This window comes from Anomaloglossus baeobatrachus, chromosome 1 (assembly GCF_048569485.1).
Source record: "Anomaloglossus baeobatrachus isolate aAnoBae1 chromosome 1, aAnoBae1.hap1, whole genome shotgun sequence".
NCBI classification, from domain to species: domain Eukaryota; kingdom Metazoa; phylum Chordata; class Amphibia; order Anura; family Aromobatidae; genus Anomaloglossus; species Anomaloglossus baeobatrachus.
The window spans coordinates 283,103,060-283,128,111 of NC_134353.1; the positions used below are offsets into that span (position 1 = coordinate 283,103,060).

The 25,052-nt window shown below is 42.9% G+C and overlaps 1 protein-coding gene across 5 annotated transcripts in view; it reads left to right on the forward strand.

The window, feature by feature from the left end:
- Positions 1 to 25,052, forward strand: part of PDE5A (phosphodiesterase 5A) — a 394,028-nt gene that overhangs the window by 156,568 nt on the left and 212,408 nt on the right. For all 5 annotated transcript variants that reach the window (XM_075350615.1, XM_075350624.1, XM_075350634.1 and 2 more), the window contains exon 3: positions 9,706 to 9,795. In XM_075350615.1, the coding sequence (XP_075206730.1) occupies positions 9,706 to 9,795 (90 nt within the window). The remainder of the gene's footprint in view (positions 1 to 9,705; positions 9,796 to 25,052) is intronic.

Consider the following 25,052-nt stretch of genomic DNA (forward strand, 5'->3'; position numbering starts at 1 on the left):
AGTGTGCTGTGTGGCTGGGAACATCACATGGCAGGAACACAAATACAGGACACAGGACCAGGCTGGAGTCCAGGGGGAAATCCAGTATAATGGACTCAGGACCAGAAGACACCAGCCCACATACAAAAACACAAACAAAATGCTCGAAATGCTCCCCCCTCCTATCAGGGGGAGGAGCTTTAAATAGCGGGGGCCTCCCAGCAATAGGCTGAGGACACCTTAGCAAGGTGCGCACATCTCCCTATAAAAGATGAGGAAGTGTGCACGCTCAGCCCCTAGGCTGGAGAGCAGGAAACCCCACACAACATGTGCAGAGCCTGAAGCTAGGGTGGGACCAGAGCCAACCATCACGTGGGCATCCACCGGCAAATACAGCCGGGGACTGCACTTATACGGCAGAGAATAGGTACAGAGGGACGCCGGCATCCGTATTATGGCGGCATGACAAAGCCTTTCCTGTTTTAGGTCAATTAGGAACCAAAATTATTTATATTTTACAAATGCCAGAATAATTAGAGAGAATGTTTTAAAGCTTTTTTTTATTACTTTCCGCAAAGTCAAATGTTTACATACACTAAGAGTACTATGCATTTAAACAATATGGGGCAGCCCATGTGAAGATGTCATGTGTTTGGAAGCTTCTGATAGGTTTATTGGCAATATCTGAGTTAATTAGATACACACCTGTGGGACTATTATAATGCACACCTGAAACACCCTGCTTCTTTGTGTAGCATCATGGGAAAGTAATGTGTGTATGTATATATATATACCCTGACTGTATATATATATATATATATATATATATATATACAGTCAGGGCTTATTTTTGGGGAAACATGGTAACTATAAGAATGTGAGGTAGAATAGTAGATATACAGTTAGGTCCAGAAATATTTGGACAGTGACACAAGTTTTGTTATTTTAGCTGTTTACAAAAACATGTTCAGAAATACAATTATATATATAATATGGGATGAAAGTGCACACTCCCACCTGCAATATGAGAGTTTTCACATCCAAATCGGAGAAAGGGTTTAGGAATCATAGCTCTGTAATGCATAGCCTCCTCTTTTTCAAGGGACCAAAAGTAATTGGACAAGGGACTCTAAGGGCTGCAATTAACTCTGAAGGCGTCTCCCTCGTTAACCTGTAATCAATGAAGTAGTTAAAAGGTCTGGGGTTGATTACAGGTGTGTGGTTTTGCATTTGGAAGCTGTTGCTGTGACCAGACAACATGCGGTTTAAGGAACTCTCAATTGAGGTGAAGCAGAACATCCTGAGGCTAAAAAAAAAGAAAAAATCCATCAGAGAGATAGCAGACATGCTTGGAGTAGCAAAATCAACAGTCGGGTACATTCTGAGAAAAAAGGAATTGACTGGTGAGCTTGGGAACTCAAAAAGGCCTGGGCGTCCACGGATGACAACAGTGGTGGATGATCGCCGCATTCTTTCTTTGGTGAAGAAGAACCCGTTCACAACATCAACTGAAGTCCAGAACACTCTCAGTGAAGTAGGTGTATCTGTCTCTAAGTCAACAGTAAAGAGAAGACTCCATGAAAGTAAATACAAAGGGTTCACATCTAGATGCAAACCATTCATCAATTCCAAAAATAGACAGGCCAGAGTTAAATTTGCTGAAAAACACCTCATGAAGCCAGCTCAGTTCTGGAAAAGTATTCTATGGACAGATGAGACAAAGATCAACCTGTACCAGAATGAAGGGAAGAAAAAAGTTTGGAGAAGAAAGGGAACGGCACATGATCCAAGGCACACCACATCCTCTGTAAAACATGGTGGAGGCAACGTGATGGCATGGGCATGCATGGCTTTCAATGGCACTGGGTCACTTGTGTTTATTGATGACATAACAGCAGACAAGAGTAGCCGGATGAATTTTGAAGTGTACCGGGATATACTTTCAGCCCAGATTCAGCCAAATGCCGCAAAGTTGATCGGACGGCGCTTCATAGTACAGATGGACAATGACCCCAAGCATACAGCCAAAGCTACCCAGGAGTTCATAAGTGCAAAAAAGTGGAACATTCTGAAATGGCCAAGTCAATCACCAGATCTTAACCCAATTGAGCATGCATTTCACTTGCTCAAATCCAGACTTAAGACGGAAAGAACCACAAACAAGCAAGACCTGAAGGCTGCGGCTGTAAAGGCCTGGCAAAGCATTAATAAGGAGGAAACCCAGCGTTTGGTGATGTCCATGGGTTCCAGACTTAAGGCAGTGATTGCCTCCAAAGGATTCGCAACAAAATATTGAAAATAAAAATATTTTGTTTGGGTTTGGTTTATTTGTCCAATTACTTTTGACCTCCTAAAATGTGGAGTGTTTGTAAAGAAATGTGTACAATTCCTACAATTTCTATCAGATATTTTTGTTCAAACCTTCAAATTAAACGTTACAATCTGCACTTGAATTCTGTTGTAGAGGTTTCATTTCAATTCCAATGTGGTGGCATGCAGAGCCCAACTCGCGAAAATTGTGTCACTGTCCAAATATTTCTGGACCTAACTGTGTATATATATATATATATATATACATACATATATATATATATATATATATATATATATATATATATATATGCAATCTTGAAGTAAGTTCCAGCAGGTAAGAAGACTTCAGGTACTAATAATAAAATCCAGCTTTATTGAGCAATTTCACAGATTCCAGAGCTCAAAATTAAAGAAAGTGCAGGATACACGCTATGGCAGACTACGCATTTCGGCGGTATAAAGACACCTTCTTCACGGTCCCAAGCTGGTGTTGAAGTGTTGAAATGCTCACATGCTGAAATATATATATATATATATATATATATATATATATATATATATATACATATATATACTGTATATACATATATACTGTGTGTGTGTGTGTGTGTGTGTGTGTATGTGTGTGTGTGTGTGTGTGTGAAAAAAATAAGAGGAGCATGAAAAAACTATTTCAGATTGTGGGTGCAAGGCCTACCTAGCAACTATTCTATTGGATGGCACAAGTAATGCAGAATAACATACAGAAAAAAATAATAAGAGAGGCAGCACCCCACAAATTGCAAAAAGGCAGACCTTTATTGGCCCATTGTGTGGCAGCAATGTTTGGGCCAATAAAGGTTTATTTTTTTATTTTGCAATGTGAAGGGTCCTATATATATATATAGGAGACTCTTCTCCATATTACACAGTTGCACGCTGGGCCAAGGAATTTAAGCTGGGAAGAACATCGATGGAAGATGAACATCGTGAAGGACGCCCATCCACGTCCCTCCACGTCCCTCAATGAAGAAAACGTGAAAAAAGTTGAAGAAGTTGTATTGGCAGATCGAAGAGTGACTATCAGGCATGTAGCTGAGGTCACAGGGATCTCATATGGCAGTATTCAAAGAATCCTTGCAAAAGAATTGCATATGAGAAAGGTCTCCGCGCGTTGGGTGCCAAAAATGTTAACCGACGAGCAAAAGAAGAAACGAGTTGACATTTCAATAGCAAATCTTGAAAACTTCCAAGCAGACAAGGAGAATTTTTTGTCACGTTTTTTGACCATGGACGAGACCTGGATCCACCACTTTGATCCCGAAACTAAACAACAATCGATGACATGGAAACGAGCCGACGAACCGACGCCGAAGAAATTCAAAGTGTCAAGCTCAGCAGGGAAGGTTATGGCGTCTGTTTTTTGGGATGCTGAAGGAATTATTATGGTGGACTATTTGGAGAAGGGAGCTATTACGAGCTCCTACTACGCAGAACAAATAAGAAGATTGCGGGAGGCTATCAAGGAGAGGCACGGCACGGCAAACTGCGAGCTGGAGTGCTGTTTCACCAAGATAACAAGCCGGCTCACAAAGCTGCAGTTGCCATGGCAACCATTCAAGAAGCGGGCTTTGAGCTGATAGAACACCCCCCCTATTCGCCAGATCTAGCCCCCAGTGACTTCTTTCTCTTTCTTCACCTCAAGGAACACCTCCCGGGCAAGAAAATTGACGACAATAGCGACGTGATAACCGCTGTTGGGGATTTTTTTGAGGGTCAAGATCAAAATTTTTTTCCAAGGGAATACTAAGTTTAGAAAAGAGATGGACTAAATGTATAGACTTGTTAGGAGACTATGTAGAAAAATATTTTTTTTTTTTTAATATACTCATTGTGTTTATTATTGATTATCATTACTTTTGGATCGCCCCTCGTGTGTATATATATATATATATATATACAGTGCCTACAAGTAGTATTCAATCCCCTACAGATTTAGCAGGTTTGATAAGATGCAAATAAGTTAGAGCCTGCAAACTTCAAACAAGAGCAGGATATATTAACAGATGCATAAATCTTACAAACAAACAAGTTATGTTGCTCAGTTAAATTTTAATAAATTTTCAACATAAAAGTGTGGGTCAATTATTATTCAACCCCTAGGTTTAATATTTTGTGGAATAACCCTTGTTTGCAATTACAGCTAATAATCGTCTTTTCTAAGACCTGATCAGGCCGGCACAGGTCTCTGGAGTTATCTTGGCCCACTCCTCCATGCAGATCTTCTCCAAGTTATCTAGGTTCTTTGGGTGTCTCATGTGGACTTTAATCTTGAGCTCCTTCCACAAGTTTTCAATTGGGTTAAGGTCAGGAGACTGACTAGGCCACTGCAACACCTTGATTTTTTCCCTCTTGAACCAGGCCTTGGTTTTCTTGGCTGTGTGCTTTGGGTCGTTGTCTTGTTGGAAGATGAAATGACGACCCATCTTAAGATCCTTGATGGAGGAGCGGAGGTTCTTGGCCAAAATCTCCAGGTAGGCCGTGCTATCCATCTTCCCATGGATGCGGACCAGATGGCCAGGCCCCTTGGCTGAGAAACAGCCCCACAGCATGATGCTGCCACCACCATGCTTGACTGTAGGGATGGTATTCTTGGGGTCGTATGCAGTGCCATCCAGTCTCCAAACGTCACGTGTGTGGTTGGCACCAAAGATCTCGATCTTGGTCTCATCAGACCAGAGAACCTTGAACCAGTCTGTCTCAGAGTCTCCAAGTGATCATGAGCAAACTGTAGACGAGCCTTGACATGACGCTTTGAAAGTAAAGGTACCTTACGGGCTCGTCTGGAACAGAGACCATTGCGGTGGAGTACGTTATTTATGGTATTGACTGAAACCAATGTCCCCACTGCCATGAGATCTTCCCGGAGCTCCTTCCTAGTTGTCCTTGGGTTAGCCTTGAGTCTTCGGACAAGCCAAGCCTCGGCACGGGTGGAAACTTTCAAAGGCTGTCCAGGCCGTGGAAGGCTAACAGTAGTTCCATAAGCCTTCCACTTCCGGATGATGCTCCCAACAGTGGAGACAGGTAGGCCCAACTCCTTGGAAAGGGTTTTGTACCTTTTGCCAGCCTTGTGACCCTCCACGATCTTGTCTCTGATGGCCTTGGAATGCTCCTTTGTCTTTCCCATGTTGACCAAGTATGAGTGCTGTTCACAAGTTTGGGGAGGGTCTTAATTAGTCAGAAAAGGCTGGAAAAAGAGATAATTAATCCAAACATGTGAAGCTCATTGTTCTTTGTGCCTGAAATACTTCTTAATACTTTAGGGGAACCAAACAGAATTCTTGTGGTTTGAGGGGTTGAATAATAAATGACCCTCTGAATAAACTTTTCACAATTTAAAAAAAAAATTAAAAAAAGAAATAACATTCTTTTTTGCTGCAGTGCATTTCACACTTCCAGGCTGATCTACAGTCCAAATGTCACAATGCCAAGTTAATTCCGAATGTGTAAACCTGCTAAATCTGCAGGGGGTTGAATACTACTTGTAGGCACTGTATATATATATATACACAGTGCCTTGCGAAAGTATTCGGCTCCCTTGAATTTTTCAACCTCTTCCCATATTTCAGGCTTCAAGCATAAAGATAAAAATTTTAATGTTATGGTGAAGAACCAATGGGGCACAATTATGAAGTTGAATGAAATGTATTGCTTATTTTAAACTTTTTTTTAAAAAAAACAAATAACTGAAAATTGGGAGTGCAATATTATTCGTCCCCTTTACTTTCAGTACAGCAAACTCACTCCAGAAGTTCATTGAGGATCTCTGAATGATCCAATGTTGTCCTAAATGACTGATGATGATAAATATAAGCCACTTGTGTGTAATCAAGTCTCCGGATAAATGCACCTGCTCTATGATAGTCTCAATGCTCTGCTTAAAGCGCAGATAGCATCATGAAGACCAAGGAACACAACAGGCAGGTCCATGATACTGTTGTGGAGAAGTTTAAAGCTGAATTTGGTTATAAAAAGATTTCCAAAACTTTAAACATCCTAAGGAGCACTGTGCAAGTGATCATATTGAAATGAAAGGAGTATCATACCACTGCAAATCTACCAAGACCTGGCCGTCCATCCAAACTTTCATCTCAAACAAGGAGAAGACTGAGCAGAGATGCAGCCAAGAGGCCCATGATCACTCTGGATGAACTGCAGAGCTCTACAGCTGAGGTGGGAGAGTCTGTCCATAGGACAACAATCAGTTGTACACTGCACAAATCTAGCCTTTATGGGAGAGTGGCAAGGAGAAAGCCATTTCTCAAAAATATCCATAAAAGGTGTAGTTTAAAGTTTGCCACAAACCACCTGGCAGACACACCAAATATATGGAAGAAGGTGCTCTGCTCAGATGAAACCAAAATCGAACTATTTGGGCACAATGCCAAACAATTTGTTTCTCGCAAAAGCAACACAGCTCATCACCCTGAATACACCACCCCCACTGTCAAACATGGTGGTGGCAGCATCATGGTTTGGGCCTGCTTTTCTTCAGCAGGGACAGGGAAGATGGTTAAATTGATGGCAAGATGGATGGAGCCAAATACAGGACCATTCTTGAAGAAAACCTGTTGGAGTCTGCAAAAGACCTGAGACTGGGACGGAGATTTGTCTTCCAACAAGACAATGATCCAAAACAAAGCAAAATCTACAATGGAATGGTTCACAAATAAACGTATCCAGGTGTTAGAATGGCCAAGTCAAAATCCAGACCTGAGTCCAATAGAGAATCTGTGGAAAGAGCTGAAAACTGCAGTTCACAAATGCTCTCCATCCAACCTCACTCAGCTCGAGCTGTTTGCAAAGGAAGAATGGGCAAGAATTTCAGTCTCTCGATGTGCAAAACTGATAGACACATACCCCAAGCGACTTGCAGCTGTAATCACAGCAAAAGGTGGAGCTACAAAGTATTAACTTAAAGGGGACGAATAATATTGCACGCCCCAATTTTCAGTTATTTATTTTTTTAAAAAGTTTAAAATAAGCAGTAAATTTTGTTCAACTTCACAATTATTTTGTCCCACTTGTTGATTCTTCACCATAACATTAAAATTTTTATCTAAATGTTTGAAACCTGAAATGTGAGAAAAGCTTGAAAAATTCAAGAGAGCCAAATACTTTCGTAAGGCACTGTATATATATATATATATATATATATATATATATACATTATAGACCAAACGTTTGGACACACTTTCTCATTCAAAGACTTTTCTTTATTTTCATGACTCTGAAAATTGTAGATTCACATTGAAGGCATCAAAACTATGAATTAAAACATTTGGAATGAAATACTTAACAAAAAGAAGTGTGAAACAACTGAAAAGATGTCTTATATTCTAGGTTGTTCAAAGTAGCCACCTTTTGCTTTCATTACTACTTGTTGGCCCTTTTGACTTCACTCTGCGGTCCAGCTCACCCCAAACCATCTCAATTGGGTTCAGTTCTGGTGATTGTGGAGGCCAGGTCATCTGGCGTAGTACCCCATCACTCTCCTTCTTTGGGGTCATTGTCCTGTTGAAAAATAAATGATGGTCCAACTAAGCGCAAACCGGATGGAATAGCACGCCGTTGCAAGATGATGTGCTAGCCATGCTGGTTCAGTATGCCTTCAATTTTGAATAAATACCCAACAGTGTCACCAGCAAAGCACCCCCAGACCATCACACCTCCTCCCCCATGCTTCACGGTGGGAACCAGCCATGTAGAGTCTATCCGTTCACCTTTTCTACAAAGACACGGTGGTTGGATCCAAAGATCTCAAATTTGGACTCATCAGACCAAAGCACATATTTCCACTGGTCTAATGTCCATTCCTTGTGTTCTTTAGCCCAAACAAGTCTCTTCTGCTTGTTGCCTTTCCTTAGCAGTGGCTTCCTAGCAGCTATTTTACCATGACCAAAGTCTCCTATTAAAAGTTGTTCTAGAGATGAGAACGTGTGTCCAAACTTTTGGTCTGTACTGTATACATACTGTGTATATATATATGTGATGCCCTGGACTAGTCAGGTCATCACAGGGTTCTGCACAATCTTTCTCTCCCCGTGCAGGGCTCAACCCCCCATGGTTCTGGGAACCTAACCTGCAGTACTGCCTCCACCAGCATTCACAAATCCTAGATACACCTTGCAGTATTTCATTCCACATGTTTTAATTCATAGTGCCTGTCTTTCTTTACTTTTTATTGTAGTCTCTTCACAATCACAACTGTTTTATATCAGATGTTTGCTGTATAACAGAAATCCATTTATCAGATATTAGGTCTGTAAGCAAATACCATTCTAATGCTCCTATTTTATGCTGATATATGAAAGCGTAGAAACAGTATTATTAGCACTTTTTTGCACTTAGTGGCATATGCAAGAAATTTGTATGTTCTCTTTGGGTTTGTGCGAGTACTCGGGTTTCCTCCCACACTCCAGAGACATACTGATAGGGAATTTAGATTGTGAACCCCAATAGGGACAGTGATACTGTCTGTAAAGCACAATGGAAATGATGATAATAATAATAATAATAATATTTATTCACTTACATAGCGGTATTGATTCCACAGATCTTTACATACAAATAATGGGGCGAAAAAAGCAAGTAAAATAAATAAATAAAAATAAATAAATAACTCAGAGAAACTGATCACAAGATCAAAACACTCTTGGTTAGATACAACCATATTTATTATCTTCACACACAGGAAAACACACAAAAGCAAATTGTCCCGTCCGGTCACTATCTAAATTATTCAAGTTTCTTCATCTATGTAAAAACCAAGATAGCAGTCAGTCCACACAACTTCTTCATCTCTCTGCTACAATTTGCCTTAAAGGGTTTTTCCAGGCACTCAGAATGCCTTTTTTTTCATCATTATACAAAAATGATCTTTGTAAACCAATAAAAAAAAGTAAAAAAATTTGGTAATGATGAAATCAAACTGACCTGCAGAATTGTTTCCATTGATTTATCGAACAAAGGTAATTGGCTCTTGGAAGAAGAGGAGATAAAAAAAAAAAAATACAAAGAAAATAGTCTTTGTGGCAGGTAGAACGTACAGGCCAGCTCTCTCTGTGGTTGAAGTTTTAGCTGCCACAGCTTTAATAATTGGGTTTCTAATATATTTGATTATTGTCCATATGTTTTTGGGGATATCACTTCAAAGGCTTGCGTCTGATTCAGTCTTTCCTCTCTGGTGTCCACCTGTTGAAAGGATTGACAAGACGCTGTATACCAGAGAGAGAATGTCCGTTTTCTGCAGGGCTTTTTCTGTTCACTGCTGTCGTTGAGTGGAATGTCTGACATCTCATCAGATTTTCCAAATACTAAATCATTTCTAATCATTTATCTAATTAGACAATGTTGTTTTCTCTCTTTTTTCAGGATTCCAGATTCAATGCGGAAGTTGACCAAATTACTGGGTACAAAACACAAAGTATTCTTTGTATGCCAATTAAGAACCACAGAGAAGAGGTAAGCCAGGCACTTTTTCCCATTTCCTAAACACATAGGCTAGCAAGACAGAGTTACATTAGCGGCTGTTATATAGTATATAAAGAGTGTCTTTCACCAATGGATACATTTATGGAAGAGTTTTCTTGTAGGCACCTTTAAAGTACCAGAGTTATTTGCAAGACTATCCTCTAAGTATGACAAAAATCATACAGATACTGGCTGGTGACAGGTTCATGCAGCTGAAAACCCTTATTTATTACAATGATGGCTGGACCATTCATGACAAGCTCCTTTTACCGTTGTATCCCCCAATATCCTTATAGATTGTAAACTTGTGAGTAGTCCTCACTCCTCCTGTAATTGGTGAACTGTGTGTTACTTTGTAATGTCTTTATTGTCTGTACATGTCCCCGCTTCATTGTAAATTGCTGCAGAATATGTTGGTGCTATATAAATAACATTATTATTATTTATTATATTATTATTATTATTATTATTATTATTATTATTATTATTATTATTATTAATGTTCCTCACCATAATAAAGCACCATAACACTGTGCTCCATGTATGGAAAAAATAATACTGAAAAACATTTCTCACTATAATAAATAAACATCATAATACTGTATTTCATGGATGGCACAAATAATATTGCATAACATTCCTTCCAATAGTCAATAAAGCACCATAACACTGTCATCCATGTATCGCAAAAACAATACTGCATAACATTTTGCACTATAATATAAATCATCATACCACTGCCCTCCATGCATAGCATAAAAATGATGAATAACATTTTTCAACATAATACAGTATATCACGATAGTGAATACACTCATTTTTGTGAATATTTTATTATATCTTTTCAGGGGACAACACTGAATATATAACACTTATGATTTACAGTTGTGCTCAAAAGTTTACATACCCCAGCAGATTTTTTGCTTTCTTGGCCTTTTTTCAGAGAATATGGATCATAACACAAAATCTTTTTCTAACATGATAATGATCCAAAACACAAGACCAATTTGACCTGTCTTTGGCTACAGCAGAACAAAGTGAAGGTTCTGGGGTGGTCATCTCAGTCTCCTGACCTCAATATCATTGAGCCACTCTGCGAGGAACTCAAGCGCACAGTTCATGCAAGAAAGCCCAGGAATTTACAGGAACTGGAGGCTTTTTGCCAAGAGAATGGGCAGCTTTACCATCTGAGAAAATAAAGAGCCTCATCCACAATTACCACAAAAGACTTCAAGTTGCCATTGATATTAGAGGAGGCAATACACAGTATTAAGAACTGGGGTATGTGAACTTTTGGTCAGGGTCAGTTGGATGTTTTTGGTTGTTATTATGATTTAGAAACAGAAAACACAGTAGTTTGACAATAAATGGCTTCCCCCCAACCACTAACCATGAGTGGAAAAAAAGATTTTGTGTTATCATTTATATTCTCTGAAAAAAGGCCAAGAAAGCAAAAAAATCTGCCGGGGTATGTAAGCTTTTGAGCACAACTGTTTTGTAACATAGTCAGTGCACAGCTTGTAAATTTGGTGTATCATCTAAATAACTCAACACTAATTTCTAAAACGCTGGCAAGAAAAAGTGAGTAGACCCCTAAAGAAAAATGGCCAAATTATGCCCAATTAGCCATTTTTCCTCCCCGGTGTTATGTGACTCATTGGTATTACAAGGTCTTAGGTGTGAGGTTAAAGGGGTGGGGGGGTCAGCCTAGCAGTGCTCAGACCATATGCTGCACACTGCATCAAATTGGTCTGCATGGCTGTTGTCCCAGAAGGAAACCCCTTTTAAAGATGATGCACAAGAAAGCCCACAAAAAGTTCACTGAAGACAAGCAGACTAAAGATATAGATTACTAGAACCATGTCCTGTGGTCTGATGAGACCAAGATAAACTAGATAGTATCAATTATGTGTGGTGGCAACCAGGTAGGTGAGGAGTACAGAGACAAGTGTGTCTTGCCTACAGTCAAGTGTGAGGGTCGGAGTGTCATGGTTTGGTTCTGCATGAGTGTTGCCGGCAGTGGGGAGATACAGTTCTTTGAGGGAACTATGAATGCAAACATGTACTGTGACATACTGAAGTAGAGCATTATCTCCTCCCTTTGGAAATTTGGCCACAAGGCAGTATTTCAATATAATAACTACCCCAAAAACAACTCCAACTAGACCACTGCCTTGCTAAACAAACTAAGGGTATAGTTGCTGGACTGGCCAAGTGTAATGCCTACCTGGATCCACAGACTCAGACGGGCTGTAATGGACATGCTAGAGGGAAGCCATTCACCAAGCAGGACCCCCATAACCCTGAAACCCTTTAACCCCTATACAGGGATTTGGAATTACACAGGGCCCAAGGTGATCAAAACCTGTGGAAGGCCATAGTCCGAGAGAGTAGTAGTCAGGCAGGGTCAAACCAGGAATTGCAGAACAGGGACAGAATCGGCAGGCAAGGACATAATCAGAAAACAAAGCAGAGGTCAAATCCGGATCGGGCAGCAAGGTACATAAACAGCAGGCAGGAGGGTAGTCAGGAACAAGCAGAAGTCAGAACACCAGAATCACTCAACAGAACCGGGGCGGGACAGGAGTCAGGAATACAGAACTATCTCTGGCAGTGGTCAGCAGACAGGTGGGGAAACAAGAAGGGTGTGATGTCCTCCCATTGACTGCAGGAATGATGGTACTTCAGCTGGAAGACACACGCCACCCACAGTCAGCCAGTGGCACTGCAGATCCCAAGGAAACTCAGCACAGTGGACGAGCGGAGCCTGAGCCCACCAGCGCCGCCGACATCGATTCTCCTCCCACCACCAGCACCATCCATGGCAGGAACACGGCATCGCCTGGCGATCGAAGTAAAAGTCGCTGGAGCGGACTCCAGTGGGGACGTAACACCAAGCATGTCTTTAGACCCAAACCCTAGTAAGCATTTGTGGGGCCTCCTCAAATCGAAGGTGGAGTAGCTAAAGGTCTCTAACATCCATCAGCTCCATGATGTTATCATGGAAGAGTGGAAGACAATTTGAAAATAATGGTGGCCACACATTGTCACTTTGGGCACAATTTAGCCATTTTTACTTAGGGGTGTACTCACATATGTTGTCAGTGGTTTTGCCATTTATGGCTGTGTGTTGAGTTATTTAGGGGGCACACCAAATACACTGTTATTCAAGCTGTACACTGACTACTTGACATTGTATCAAAGTGTGATCTCTTTAGTGTTGTCCTTTGAAAGATATAATAAAATATTTTAAAAAATTGTGTTTTGTGGACCCAATTGCTTCTGTAGCTGCAAACATAATATTATTCAACGTTGGCAAACCATAGACATACAATATCACCCCGAATTATGGATATATCAGAGTCATGTTTGGTCTTTCAATGCATATGTGACGCCCTGGCACAGCCAGGTTGTCACAGAAAGAGTTAATCCTCCTTGGTAATCTGATCTCACACCGGTGCAGCCAGACAAACCACAGCCCCCAGTGTAAGAGAAAAGCAGAGGAGAGGGGAGGGGCTGGAGCAGAGAGTGTGTGGAGGGCAGACAGGACAGAAGTCTGAAGTTTAGCTCCCAGGCTGGGAGTGAAGCGTTCTCCAAAAGGGCCGGGACAGGCCGTAGTGAGGAAGGGGCCAGAACAGGTAGCCGGAGCAGGGCGGTGGCCCCTCGGTACCTGGGTACCCGGATCACTACAGGGGAGTAGATTCCCCGTTCCCGGCTGAGGAGAAAGAGGAAGAGAGAGGAGAAAAAGGCACTTTGCTGCAGGGAAGGAACAACAAGGGCTGCTGCACCGTGTGTGGGACACTAACACCCCCGTACCGGAGGCTGCGGACATCGGCAATTCTTAGTTCACCAGTGACTCCGTGTGACTTTCTTGTGAGTACACCCGTGCCCTCGGGCACCGCACTGCAGCACTGCGCCCTGCCCCCTGCTTACCCCATCACCGGGCCCCGGGACAACCAACCCCCCTACCCACGGAGGGGACATAACAACTACGCTGCTCCCTGTCATCGCTCCCGGGATCCCCTTCCAGAGCAGCGGTGGTGTTCCAACTTCACCACAACCGTGGGTGGCGTCACGGACAATCTCCCTTACCCAAATCCCCTTTTACTGTGGAGCCTGGGATCACAGACCGGGTCACGCCACCGTGATACCCACAGAAGTGACTCTGTGGCCTGGATCTGAGTACCCCCTGGTCCCCGGGCGACACATTTGGCGTCACGAACAGGATCAAACCCATCCAGTTACCTGGAGGAAGTGCGCCTTATCCTGGACTGTCAGCGGTGATCCGCTGCAAAAATCTTAGTCGCCATCTTTGCCGCCATTTTGGGCGCGAAAATCTCCCGCCCAGCACCTTCTTCCCCAAGCGTTGGGCGCGAAAAAGAGGCTCCGCCCCCCCGAGAACGCGGGCGGAAGTGAAGCTCCGGAGGACCGGAAGCGAAAGGGAAACTTTAAAAGTTGCTGGAAGGACTGCTCCCGAGTACCAAGGGGGAGCAGGAAGAAGGAACCGCAGCTTATGTGACAAGGACTGTAAAGGCAGGGACGCCAGGACTCTGCCAACATTTGGTTCCTGGAGAGGCCGCCGCAGCGATGCACCGACCCGTTACCCCTGTTTCCGGTAGCGGAGCCCGCAGCGCCTGTTGGGGAGGACCCAGACCTGGGGTCCCCAGGCCTCACCTTTGTCACCGCCCTGCCACCGGCCCCGGCAGTCCGCCCGGCCGCGACGGAGATGACGACGGCTCCGGCAGTCCGCCCGGCCGCAACGGCAGCAAAGTACCGGTCCCGGTGACCAATCTGGAGCCGTTTCTGGACTGGGGTCAAGGGGTGCTGCCTGGGTTTTAGGGGCAGCACCAAGGCTAGGTTGTTTGGGTGGGTGACTGAAGGACCCGTTACGTTAACATTATTAAAAGTGTTATTTGTTGTTGCAACGTTGAAGCAATGTGCATCCCGCTGTGGGAAGATTGAAAATGTTTAAAATGTTTTATCCTTTTTCCAGTTTTAATAAATGTTGGTGCCTAGACGGCCCGAGGACGGGCCGTGTTTTACCAAGGGGGTGTGTGACGCCCTGGCACAGCCAGGTTGTCACAGAAAGAGTTAATCCTCCTTGGTAATCTGATCTCACACCGGTGCAGCCAGACAAACCACAGCCCCCAGTGTAAGAGAAAAGCAGCGGAGAGGGGAGGGGCTGGAGCAGAGAGTGTGTGGAGGGCAGACAGGACAGAAGTCTGAAGTTTAGCTCCCAGGCTGGGAGTGAAGCGTTCTCCAAAAGGGCCGGGACAGGCCGTAGTGAGGAAGGGGCCAGAACAGGTAGCCGGAGCAGGGCGGTGGCCCCTCGGTACCTGGGTACCCGGATCACTACAGGGGAGTAGATTCCCCGTTCCCGGCTGAGGAGAAAGAGGAAGAGAGAGGAGAAAAAGGCACTTTGCTGCAGGGAAGGAACAACAAGGGCTGCTGCACCGTGTGTGGGACACTAACACCCCCGTACCGGAGGCTGCGGACATCGGCAATTCTTAGTTCACCAGTGACTCCGTGTGACTTTCTTGTGAGTACACCCGTGCCCTCGGGCACCGCACTGCAGCACTGCGCCCTGCCCCCTGCTTACCCCATCACCGGGCCCCGGGACAACCAACCCCCCTACCCACGGAGGGGACATAACAACTACGCTGCTCCCTGTCATCGCTCCCGGGATCCCCTTCCAGAGCAGCGGTGGTGTTCCAACTTCACCACAACCGTGGGTGGCGTCACGGACAATCTCCCTTACCCAAATCCCCTTTTACTGTGGAGCCTGGGATCACAGACCGGGTCACGCCACCGTGATACCCACAGAAGTGACTCTGTGGCCCGGATCTGAGTACCCCCTGGTCCCCGGGCGACACACATAGTTAGCCACAGAGAGGGGTGAGGAGTTTGGATAGGAGAAAAGTTTCTAGAGAAACTCATGGGCAGACACAAGGAGAATGACGTGCAAAGTAGTTCTGTCTCTAGCGTCTCTTCTGCCAAATCACTCAAGGATCCAATTTGTAAGATGTTTCTGCATTTTATCCCTTCTATTTTATACTATTTTTGATTTTGTGTTTTTTCATTATTTCATCTTTTGTAACACTTTTAAGCGCTGCACCTAATTTTTTGTATAATAAATCTAAAAATTAATACGTTTATTCTTTACTTCTCAAAATGTATCCTAAACCTTGAAGAGAGAAACTATAGCCTAGTTGTTTTAACCTGTATGCCAGAGTGCAAGAATAATACTTATCAGGTTATTGAGGGAAATGGGATAGCATATGTGCTAGTGTATTACTGCATTTGGAGGATCCCATTTATATTGCCTTAGTGCCCTCTAAAAAAAAATGTTTTTCAAATAGTGTATTACTCAGTGCAGGCATCCCACTGACCTATCAAAACAATTTGTGGTGGCAGTGAAAAGTGCATTGTGGATCTATGACCTAGCTGAGAAGTGCGCTTAGCTCATTGTTAGCTTTTTGCAATATGTGAGTGGTTGAGTGAGTGTAGAAAGTGGAATCCTCTGTAACAGTTGCATTCGAGTCACGTGGGTGGTGCACGTGATAACACCAAGTGATCAATACTGTTAGCCAAGTGACAACATTTATGGATAAATACAGGGAGTTGATACAAGAGCCTAATGTCCTGTTCAGATTACACAGGCCTAATAGAACAAGTGACCTTAGTAGCAGGTAGACACCAGTAATGCTTTCTACCTGTATTTACTGTTCCTGACACATGAGCTAGTTATAAACAGTGTTATGTAATAGTGTAGGAACCCCTAGTCAAAATTACTTTTATTGTTAACAATTAAGCAAGTTGAAGATTAAAAAAAATCTCTAAAAGGCATAAAGTTAAAGGTGACAGATTTCTTTAGAATTTTAGGCAAAAAAAAAAAAAAAAAAATAAATAAATATATATATATATATATATATATATATATATATATATATATATATATTTATATATACAGTTCAGACCAAATGTTTCGACACACCTTCTTATTCAAAGAGTTTTCTTTATTTTCATAACTCTGAAAATTGTAGATTCGCATTGAAGGCATCAAAACTATGTATTCACGTCATACACACTCACCGGCACTGAGGTCCTGCACAGGCGCACTACAATACTTTGATCTGCCCTGAGCAGGGCAGATCAAAATGCGCCTGTGCAGGACCTCATGCCGGCACGTGTATGACGTGGACACGTCATGCACACAGGCCTCAGAAGACAGAGGAGCAAGATGGCCGAGAGAGGAGGCGCCGGTACCGGAGAACAGCGCCACCCACCGGGCCAACCAGCACTGCAGCGACCGGTTTAGGTGAGTATTATAAAGTGTTTTTTATGTACTCACAGCGGCCTGCGCTCTTATATACAGCATGTTAGAATGCTGTATATAAGAGCCCACTGGTGGTGGCCGCAGCTTATAGGCCATAAAACTGGTGACAGGTTCCCTTTAACAACTCCATTGTGGGCTATATTGTTTCCACTTGGTTGGTATGTAGACTAGGCTAATTGAATTGTATGTTGTATACTTGTTCTATTGGCCTTTTTAAGCTGAATAGGACATTAGGCACTTGCAGAACTGGACTAGTGTATCTGGGATACACAGATAAAATTGATTGTAGGGGGCCCACATTACAGCTATATACAAGTACCAGTTAGCTAGTACCCCCTTTATAGTGGAGCGTGGACTGTAAAATACAGGTTGTTCCTGCGCGACTACTGTGCAGACACCATAACTATCATGTACAATTAACGTGTAAGACACAATGTCCACTTCTTGTGGCTTTTATTATTGATGTAATTAAATGTTGCTAATTTTTAACTTTTATTCAGCATTTTATGTGAATCTTTTTTTGTATTTGTACAAATAAAGTAGTTTGCATTAAAGGGGTTCTTTCGTGATAGAACATTATATATCTACAGGATCAACAGGATCAGTGATAACTTATTGATCAATGGGATCTGACCATTGGGAACTCCACCAATCTGAAGAATATGGAATTTTTATCCCTGACCTGACAGGACACTGTAGTACCCATTTTAAAATGGAGGTGCAGGTCGGATCTCTGCTCCATTCATCCTCTTTGGGGCTGCGAGAAAAAGCCAAGTCAGCACTCCACAGCCACTTGGGAAATGAATGGATCAGTGGTTGAGTCAAACATGCCACTTCGTTGTAATTGGGATAAAAGTTCCACATTCTGCCATTTGTTGCAGCTCTTGGCTGTCAGACCCCCACCAATCAATAAATTAAAGTGAAGGTGTCATAAAAAAAAATTCAATAACTGAAAAAATGTAAAGTTTTAATGTTGTATTTAAATATTATTTGTTTTAAATTGAAATATATATATAAAAATAAAAATTAAAAGTTTGATATGTTCCAATCTTAACCCCTTAACGACTGCTGCCAGTAATATTACGTCCTAGCAGTCATAGTGTTATTGCCCGCGGTCTGCTATTGGCAGCATGCAGCGATCGGCGCACATCTCAGCTGATTTTTTTGCCTTCCAGCAAACCGATCAGATGATATTGGATCCGGATTGGACGGCGGGGGACCCTTGACCCAGGATTACTGCGGAGGGGGGTTCTTTATTTCAATAAAGATGGAGTCACTAATTGTGTTGTGTTTTATTTATAATAAAAATATTTTTCTGTGTGTTGTGTTTTTTTTTTATCTTTACTAGAAATTCATGGTGGCCATGTCTAATATTGGCGTGACACCATGAATTTCGGGCTTAGGGCCAGCTGATAATATACAGCTAGCCCTAACCCCATTATTACCCAGTGAGCCACCCGTCACCAGGGCAGCTGGAAGAGTTGGATACAGCGCCAGAAGATGGCGCTTCTATGAAAGTGTCATTTTCTGTGGTGGCTGCGGACTGCAATTTGCAGAGGGGGTGCCCAGAAAGCATGGGCACCCTGCACTGTGGATTCTAATCCCCAGCTGCCTAGTTGTACCTGGCTGGACTCAAAAATTGGGCGAAGCCCACGTCATTATTTTTAATTCATGAAATGCATGAAATAAAAAAAATGCTTCCCTATATTTTTGGTTCCCAGCCAGGTACAAATAGGCAGCTGGGTGTTGGGGGCAGCCCGTACCTGCCTGCTGTACCTGGCTAGCATACAAAGATATGGCGAAGCCCACGTCATTTTTTTGCGGGGCAAAAAACTCTTGCATACAGTCCTGGATGGAGGATGCTGAGCCTTGTAGTTCTGCAGCTGCTGTCTGCTCTCCTGCATACACTATTGGATGGAGTATGCTGAGCCTTGTAGTTCAGCAGCTGTCTGCTCTCCTGCATACACTAGTGGAGAATGAAGAACATATTGAAGAAGGAAATTACATCAGACCTTTTTTTTTTGTTCACTGACAAAAAACGCATAAAGACGCAGGGAGCAAAAACGCAGCAAAACGCAGCAAAAAACACACCAAATCCCTGCGGGTGCGTTTTTGTGCGGTTTTTGCTGCAAAAAACGCACAAAAACGCAGCGGAAAAAAAACACAGTGTGTGAACCTAGCCTAAAGGCCCCGTCACACTAAGCAACATCGCTAGCAACATCGCTGCTAACGAACAACTTTTGTGATGTTGCTAGCGATGTTGCTATGTGTGACATCCAGCAACAACCTGGCCCCTGCTGTGAGGTCGTTGGTTGTTGCTGAATGTCCTGGGCCATTTTTTAGTTGTTGCTGTCCCGCTGTGAAGCACAGATCGCTGTGTGTGACAGCGAGACAGCAACAACTAAATGTGCAGGCAGCAGGGAGCCGGCTTCTGCGGAGGCTGGTAACCACAGTAAACATCGGGTAACCAAGAAGCCCTGTCCTTGGTTACCCGATATTTACCTTTGTTACCAGCCTCCGCCGCTCTCACTGTCAGTGCCGGCTCCTGCTCTGTGCACATGTAGCTGCAGGACACATCGGGTTAATTAACCCGATGTGTGCTGTAGCTAGGAGAGCAGGGAGCCAGCGCTAAGCATTGTGCGCTGCTCCCTGCTCTGTGCACATTTAGCTGCAGCACACATCGGGTAATTAACCCGATGTGTGCTGTAACTAGGAGAGCAGGGAGCCAGCGCTCAGTGTGCGCTGCTCCCTGCACGTGTAGCTCCGTGCGCTGGTAACCAAGGTAAATATCGGGTTGGTTACCCGATATTTACCTTAGTTACCAAGCGCAGCATCTTCCACGCGGCGCTGGGGGCTGGTCACTGGTTGCTGGTGAGCTCACCAGCAACTCAAGTAGCGACGCTCCAGCGATCCCTGCCAGGTCAGGTTGCTGGTGGGATCGCTGGAGCGTTGCAGTGTGACATCTCACCAGCAACCTCCTAGCAACTTACCAGCGATCCCTATCGTTGTTGGGATCGCTGGTAAGTTGCTTAGTGTGACTGGACCTTAACACAGCACGTTTGCTCAGATAAGAGCATGCCTAGAAAACTTTCCAATAAAAGTCAGTGTGATAGCTCAAGTCTATTGTTGGCTGTGATCCACATAGCTGCCATAAAACTTTATCTCTAAAGCTGGTGTCACACTAAACGACAGCGACAACGACGTCGCTGTTACGTCACCATTTTCGGTGACGTAACAGCGACCTTGTAAGTCGCTGTTATGATCGCTGCTTAGCTGTCAAACACAGCAGAAGCAGCGATCATAAGGTCGCTGTGCTACATGTTCAGAGAGCAGGGAGCCGCGCTTAGCGCTGGCTCCTTGCTCTCCTGCAGCACACATCGGGTTAATTAACCCGATGTGTGCTGCAGCTACATGTCACAGTGCAGAGAGCAGGGAGCCGCGCACACTGCTTAGCGCTGGCTCCTTGCTCTCCTTGCTACAGTATACATCGGGTTAATTACCCGATGCATACTGCAGCCACATGTCACAGTGCAGGAGCCGGCACTGGCAGCAAGAGCGGAGGCTGGTAACCAGCGTAAACATCGGGTAACCAGGGAAAGGTCTTTCCTTGGTTACCCGATGTTTACGCTGGTTACAGCTTACCGCAGCTGCCAGTGCCGGCTCCTGATCGCTTCATTTCGTCGCTCTCTCGCTGTCACACACAGCGATGTGTGTGTCACAGCGGGAGAGTGACGACCAAAAAATGAAGCTGGACATTCAGCAACGACCGGCGACCTCACAGCAGGGGCCAGGTCGTTGCTGGATGTCACACACAGCGACAGCGACGGGACGTCGCTGCAACGTCACAGAAAATGGTGACGTAGCAGCGACGTCGTTGTCGTCGTCGTTATGTGTGACACCAGCTTAAGGCTAGGGCCCCACTTTGCGTTCTCCTACTTGCAGTTCTAAACGCACGTTTTGGGCTTAACTGATTTGACAAAAGTTGCCTTTTTCAGAAATTTAGTGCTGAAAATGCATGCGTATTTACCGTGTTTTAGATGCGTTTTCAGCGCTTTTTGCATGATTTTTCACCTGCGTTTTGACAGATGCGTTTTGGACACTGCTAAAGTTTAAACAGTCAAACAAAAGGAAAAAAGAGAAAAAAAAGGAACACATATAGAATTTAAGAAATAATTAAGGAAATAGAAATATTTAAAAAAAATATAGCGGTAATATACTATTTTTTGGAAAAATAGCAATAAATTATTATTTTTCTTTAATTTAATTGTCGGACTATGTGTGTGTGAAAAGGGACATATGAAATCATTATTTTAATGCCCAAAAAGCATGCATTTTGGTAGTCCAAAATGCATGTTTTCTGCACATAAAAAGCAGGTAAAACGCAGGAATTTGAAGGAATCTTGGTTTTTGCCATTTCTCATTGACTTCAATGTTAGCAAAACGCACCCAAAATGGCAAAAACAATTGACATGTTGCTTCTTTGAACGCATGGTTTTTGCCACAAAATATGCAAATTAAACGCAGCATTTTGAAACGCAAAGTGTGGTCAGAAATTTCACATTTTCCATAGGATAACATGGAAAAACAAAACACAAGGCATTTGGCCATGAAACGCTGCAGCTCAAAACGCTGCAGAAACGCAGGTTAAAAACACAAAGTGGGGCCCTAGCCTAAATGCTGTTAGCCAGAAGTAAAGGCCGCTTTATATGCTACGACATCGCTAAAGCGATGTCGTTGGGGTCACGGAATTTGTGACACACATCTGGCTGTGTTAGCGATGTCGTTGCGTGTGACACCTATGAGCGATTTTAAATCGTCGCAAAAACGTGCAAAATCGCTAATTGTTGACATGCCCCCCTATTCCCAATTATCGTTGCTGCAGGTACGATGTTGTTCGTTGTTCCTGCGGCAGCACACATCGCTATGTGTGACACCGCAGGAACGAGGAACCTCACCTTACCTGCGGCCGCCCGCAATGAGTAAGGAACGAGGTGGGCGGGATGTTCGTCCCGTTCATCTCCGCCCCTCCGCTTTGATTGGGTGGCTGCTTAGTGACGTTGCTGTGACGCCGAACGAACCGCTCCCTTAGAAAGGAGATGGTTCGCTGGTCACAGCGACGTCGCTAGGCAGGTAAGTAGTGTGACGGGTCTGCGTGATTTTGTGCGCCACGGGCTGCGATTTGCCCATGACGCACAAACGATGGGGGCGGGTACGCACGCTAGCGATCTCGCTAGCGAGATCGCAGCGTGTAAAGCGGCCTTTAGGCAAGAAGGAATCAGAATAGAAAAGCAGAATAGAAAAAAATATATTAAAATACCATAGGTGATATAATCCCTTTGATTGACAGATTATTATTTTCTAAGTTGAAATAAATGTAGCAAGCACTGTGCTGTGAGAAGAAACAGCTCTTTATGGGAATTCAGCAGTTTAATTATGTAATATTTTACCACTGCACATAGTTTCTTATGGGTTCAGGAAAGCTCAAAGTGCTGATTGCATTTGTTTAAGACAGTTTGTCCTTAGCCGTTCCATTCCTTTTCTAACACAATCATGTATTTCTCCTTTAAGTATGTCCTGTTCCTTCTATCACGTTCTTTGTTCCTGTATTTTTATCAGTGTATGTTTGCTTTATTCCCCTGTGTGTATTCTATGGAAAGTGATAACCCTTTATAAATAAAAGATAAGGACAATGTTTGAATACATATTTATGTAAGCTGCAATAGCGTAGGACTTGCATGGCCTCCCAATGGAGGATATATTATTACTCTGTCATAATAATTACTCAGTATTGTTCTTTTACAAGGTGTAGTCATAGATGTAACTACATCCTAATAATCATCTGAGCTAATCAATATTTTTAATATCAGAATATTGTTCTGATAACTCCTTATGTTAGATTGGCTTGTTCTCTTAGACAAAAAATGGAAACATGGTTTGCTTTAACCCCTGGTTAAATTCCTGGTGGCTTTTTGTTATTAAAGTGGAAGCTAAAATTGCTAGTGACAAGGAATTTACAGCATTTCTGATAAATGCTGTAAAGTTATATAACAGACACCAGCCAAGTGTATTAAGGCCCTTGAGTCAAATATTGTGGTTAATCTGATTAGCTGAGCTATCACATACAGTCAGTGTCGAAATTTGCACCCTTGAAATTGTGTCAGAAAATGAAATATTTCTCCTAGAAAATGATTGCAATTACATGTTCTGTTATACACATGTTTATTACTTTTGTGTGTATTGGAACAACACAAAAAAAAAGAGAACAAAAAAGCAAATTGGACAGAATTTCACACAAAACCCCCAAAATGGGCCTGACAAAATTGTGGGCACCCTTAATTGTATTTTTTGCAAACCCTTTGGAATAAATAGCTGCAATCAATCACTTCCTATAACCATCCACAAGCTTTTTGCACCTCTCAACTGGAATTTTAGACCACTCTTCTTTTATAAAATGCTCCAGGTCTCATGTTTTAAGATCAGCATCAATTTTAAGATCTCTCCACATGTGTTCCATAGGATGTATGTCCGAACTCATTGCTGGCCACTTCAGTACTTTCTGTTTGTTTCCATCCATTTCTGGATGGTTCTTGAAGTTTGTTTGGGGTCATTTTCCTGCTGGAAGACCCATGACCTAAAAAACTTAGCTTTCTGTGCTCTACATTGTGACCCAAAATTTTTGCTAATCTTCAGATTTTATAATGCCTTGCACATAGTCAAGGCACCCAGTGATAGAGGCAGCAAAACAACCCAAAACATTTTTAAACATCTTTGAACCTCCACCATATTTGATTATATGTACTGTGTTCTCTTCTTTGAAGGCCTCTTTCCGTTGTCGGTAAACAGTAGAATAATGTGCCTTACCAAAAAGCTCTATCTTGAGCTCATCTGTCCAAAAGACGCTTTCCCAGGCTTTTGGCTTATATAAATTGTGTCACACAGCAGTCTATCTTTTTATGTCTCTGTGTCAGCAGTGAGGTACTCCTGAGTCTCCTGGCATAGCTTTTCATTTCATTCAAATGTCAACGAATCGTTCACGCTGACACTGATGCACGCTGAGCCTGCAGGACAGCTTGAATTTCTTTGTAGGTGGAGTGGGGCTGGTTATCCAGCATCTGCACTAACTAGCGTTGCAAACTTTCATCAATTTTTCTACTTCAGTTCAAGCCCAGGGAGATTAGCTAAAGTGCCATGAGTTGTAAACTTGATTATGTTGTGTACCGTGGACAAAGCAACATCAAGATCTCTGGAGACGAACTTGAAATCTTGAGATGTTTTCACAGATCTTATTATCTATGAGTAAGAGCGCATAGCGCGCTTGAAACATGGGCTTTGTATGCCTATATGGCCTTTTAAAATATGACTTGATTTGCATCTTCAATAAATACATTTGTTTTATTTTTACCAATGCTAATTTTTCCCATTTTTCATTACCCTTGAGATTGATGATATTTTCAACAGTTTTGGTTCTTAAGTCCCCAGGCAGTTCTTTTCCCCTCTTTGTGTTCTCCATGCTTAGTTGGCACACACAGAGTGGCACAAACAGACACACAATTCAAACAATGAGTCAACTTCTCACCTTTTCATCTGGTTTTAAGAATGATTTTCCTATTGCCTATATCTGCTACTTGCCACAGGTGAATTTAAATGAGCATCACTTGCTTGAATCAAAGTTGGTTAATCAAAATTTTGACAATGTATTTACAACAATTTTGTTCTGCCCTTTTTAAGGTTTTGAGTGCAACACTGTCCAATTTGACTTTTTTCTCTTTTTTTGTGTTTTTTTCAATACACACAAAGGATATAAACATGTGAATTAAAAACCATGTGATATGGCAATAATTTTCTTTGAGAAATACTTCATTCTCTGGAACAATTTCAAGGATGCCAACACTTTCTGCCATGACTGTATATT